The sequence below is a fragment of the Drosophila persimilis genome, unplaced genomic scaffold (assembly GCF_003286085.1).
Source record: "Drosophila persimilis strain 14011-0111.01,24,50 unplaced genomic scaffold, DperRS2 tig00000808-arrow-arrow-pilon, whole genome shotgun sequence".
Lineage (NCBI taxonomy): Eukaryota > Metazoa > Arthropoda > Insecta > Diptera > Drosophilidae > Drosophila > Drosophila persimilis.
In genome coordinates this window covers 320,577-323,706 of record NW_020825357.1, presented here as the reverse complement: position 1 = coordinate 323,706, position 3,130 = coordinate 320,577, and the positions used below count along the sequence as shown (strand labels likewise).

At 43.0% G+C, this 3,130-nt stretch overlaps 2 protein-coding genes across 2 annotated transcripts; one reads left to right on the top strand and one right to left on the bottom strand.

The window, feature by feature from the left end:
- Positions 1–310: 310 nt before the first annotated feature.
- Positions 311–1,565, bottom strand: LOC113566641. Its single transcript, XM_026993163.1, has 3 exons — positions 1,105–1,565; positions 741–1,019; positions 311–315 (listed from the first exon to the last, which is right to left on the bottom strand). The coding sequence occupies exons 1-3, from the start codon at positions 1,556–1,558 to the stop codon at positions 311–313; spliced, it is 738 nt and encodes a 245-aa protein (XP_026848964.1). The 5' UTR covers positions 1,559–1,565.
- Positions 1,566–2,148: 583 nt separating this feature from the next.
- LOC6599024 lies at positions 2,149–2,904 on the top strand. Its single transcript, XM_002024105.2, has 4 exons — positions 2,149–2,202; positions 2,274–2,453; positions 2,515–2,708; positions 2,770–2,904. Exons 1-4 carry the CDS (start codon positions 2,149–2,151, stop codon positions 2,840–2,842), a joined length of 501 nt encoding a protein of 166 aa, XP_002024141.1. The 3' UTR covers positions 2,843–2,904.
- The last annotated feature ends 226 nt before the right edge of the window (positions 2,905–3,130 follow it).

Here is a 3,130-nt window from a genome sequence, read left to right as displayed (position 1 = left end):
TTATTCGGATTTACTTGTAGTATTTGTCGAAAATCAATTAAGGAAGCTCTTTGCGTAGGAAAACTCCCAGACAACGGTATCAGGATTTACAGATTTTAAAAAATTATTTAGTTTTAGTGACCAAGAAAAAAAAGTAACTTATTTAACACAGCTTTAAGAAACTGTTTAAAAAACATTATTTTGCTAAATTTCTCTACTTTTTCGAAACTTGAAGAATAATTAAATAACCAAGGTTTTTGCATATCAACTTTTTTTAATTCTTTAAAAATAAAAAGTTGTTGTTCCAATTTTAATGCAAGAAGGTTTTCGTCTAACCTATTGAAGAATCAGTTGGAAACCAAGTAAATTCCATATTTCGGAGCTTATGTAATCAGTCTCCTGCAATAGAAAGTGTTCACTTTTATCTCTCATGTCTCTTGTCTCATCTCTGATCCAAACAATCACCAATTTCAGCATCTGTTCATGGGCAATCGAGGACCCGGTAGTCACTAAAAAACGACGGTGTACATTGAAACCATTCGCCATTAAAATGTTCATGAGGGCGTCTAGATGTCCGTTGAACACATCCGTTATGGCATTAATGGTCCCCATGGAAATAGACTGCAAGTTTTTGCATTCTCCAAGAACTTCCAGAAAAACCTCTGCAGGAAATCCGTTGATTTGCGGCCCCTCTAACTGTACTGTCAGACGTTCCAATGTGAGTGCATATTTTGCGATGATTTGTCCAATGCTAACGTTACGATATTCGTTGCAAAACAGGGTCAGCGAGCGGAGCTTCGGACATGATGGCAAGACTGCACATAATACGCAGAACATAAATGTAAGGCTTTCCACTTGAGGATACACTAAATCATGATAATGATCCACTGAACCTGTCGTGTTGTCCTCTGCTGTTATTACACATAAAGTCTTAAGTTTCTTCAGATGAACGCATTCTTCAAGAATATGGTTTACGCTTGCGCTACTGTCCGAATAAATCGTCAAATATTCCAGGTTTTCCAATCTCTGTAAGTGGCTGACTATAGCATAGTCATCGAGAGCACATGTAAACGAAGTAATTGTCGAATAATTCGATATTAAATAACGTGGATAGGACAATCTTACCCCCAGAATTCGAAATACAGCATATTTCCAATCTTTTGCAGCCTGTATTAATGTCAAGAAGAATATCCGATTCCACATGTCCCGGACTCCAAATGTGAATGAATTCGAGGTCTTTCATGCTTAAAATGGATTTGATTGCGGTGATATTCCCATTTGATACACCCAATTGAGCGCGTGCCAATTGAGAGCAATACTTTGGCACAAGTTCTATAACTGACGTCCCAACAAGGAGATCAATGTTAATTTGGACTACAGAGTTGCCACACGTTGCCAGAATGACTTTCAGTTCGTCGTCTGTGAATTTGGAACAGTCAAGTTCTGCGTATCGTCCGCAGGCATGGAAGAGAAGTGCGCTTCCAAGTTTTTGGTGTGTGTCGGCAAAATTCAGTTGGTCCTTCTCGTCCAGGTAACCGAACAGTTTGTCAACGATCTCCAGAGGTAAGTTTAGTAGCATTTTGTAGCAAAAGTAGCAAGAAAGAACAAAAATCAAAAAACACAAAAAGAAACACGTCTTGGCAATGACAAAGAACACAGAAAAAGTACATAGAAATCAAAGATGGGAATTCTTAAAGCTCGGCGATATATTGTGTATCGATGTTTGACCAGGGCTGCATTTGAGTCTTTGAATCAGTTTCGAGCTTCGGTCGATTCGCGTTCTCTCTTTCTGTCCTTCGTTCGCTGTTGCTCTCTCAGCAACAATGCTGAGGCGACTCTCTCTCTCTCTCGCTCTCGCTCTCTGCGGAAAGAGCACATGTTCATGTGTGTGTGGGATAGCAAGAGATAGATATAGAAACAGCTTAAATGTATAGCCTTTTCACACTGCCGCGCGTTTCTTAGGCGTCTATTGAGTCTAGAGAACAGCTGATTTGTGTGATTGAAAGCCGAAATTATGTAAAACGGCGACCAGGGGCCGGCCCCTGCCTTCGATTAGGACAGCCTGGAGCCTGGAGCTTGAATGCGCCTTGGCCTACCACGTTGGAGGAGAATATGCATCCAAAATAGTTTGTTTTTTGTGTCAACTAGCTGTACAAATTGTCTGTGAATATGCTGAATTGTTCCGTTCGTATCGTCAACCTGGTGCTGCAGTTCCTCACGGCGGTAACGTACACAGCTCCGACGGGCACTTGCGGCTCTGCGGCTTACCACAGAGCCCCTCCCCTCTTCCCCAGGTGTCGGAGGTGGTGGCCCTGGTCTACCTGGTGATGGTGCTGTACGCGCACTGTGTGCTGGCCGGCGAGTTCCGCAGCTCCGTGCTGATGTACGTCTACTTTCTGCCGGGCATCACCGCCGAGAGCGTGATCTTCGTGCTGTGTCGTGTGTGCTGCTTCACCGTTGGACTCGATCCGATTGTGGGTATACGCTGGCCACCGACTGAATGGTGTGGTGTACATGTGTGTGCCTGCTTTACAGGCGATCGTCTTCAATCTGGCCAGCGGCGTCCTGTGCACTTTCACCAGCCTAATCCTGCTCCTGTCCATGCTCGATCACTGCGGCAACGAGTACCAGTACAAGTTCTTTATAGCCGGTGGATTCGGCCTTCTGGCCGGAATTCTTCACTTGCTGAATGGCGTCATCTGCAACATCTACCTGCCCGCCGAGGAATGGTACGTGTTTCTATTTGCCAGATATCTAATACACTCTTGAGTCCATCGATTTGCCCCTTAGGATCTACACGAAACCCTCGAAACGAGTCCGAAAAAGGCTTCATGCAGACTGGTTGCGTTCCATAAAGAAATGAGAACAAGAAGCCATGGGAAAAAAAGTCCTTAAATGCAGCTTGAAATTTGTGTAGAAATTAGTTTTAGGATTTAAAAGTTAGAAAAAGTGCTTTTCCTGCAAAGATTTGGAATAAGTTTGCATGAGATGGAAGTACAGTCATCGTAAAAGGTGCAATATTTCTTCATTGGGGTGATCAAAGTCCCTATAATAATTCCATTTAAGTATTATCCGAATCTCTGCGCTCCTTATTAGAGGAAGAGACACTTTCTAGTGCATTTCAGCGGACTTTATTGGTATTGGAAAGCGG

Coding starts and splice junctions, on each gene's coding strand:
- LOC113566641 (XM_026993163.1), bottom strand. CDS start 1,558: ATGCTACTAAACTTACCTCTGGAGATCGTTGACAAACTGTTCGGTTAC. Junction 1,020..1,104: donor CTGTATTTCGAATTCTGGGG/GTAAGATTGTCC, acceptor ACTATGCTATAG/TCAGCCACTTACAGAGATTG.
- LOC6599024 (XM_002024105.2), top strand. CDS start 2,149: ATGCTGAATTGTTCCGTTCGTATCGTCAACCTGGTGCTGCAGTTCCTC. Junction 2,203..2,273: donor TGCTGCAGTTCCTCACGGCG/GTAACGTACACA, acceptor CCTCTTCCCCAG/GTGTCGGAGGTGGTGGCCCT. Junction 2,709..2,769: donor TACCTGCCCGCCGAGGAATG/GTACGTGTTTCT, acceptor TTTGCCCCTTAG/GATCTACACGAAACCCTCGA.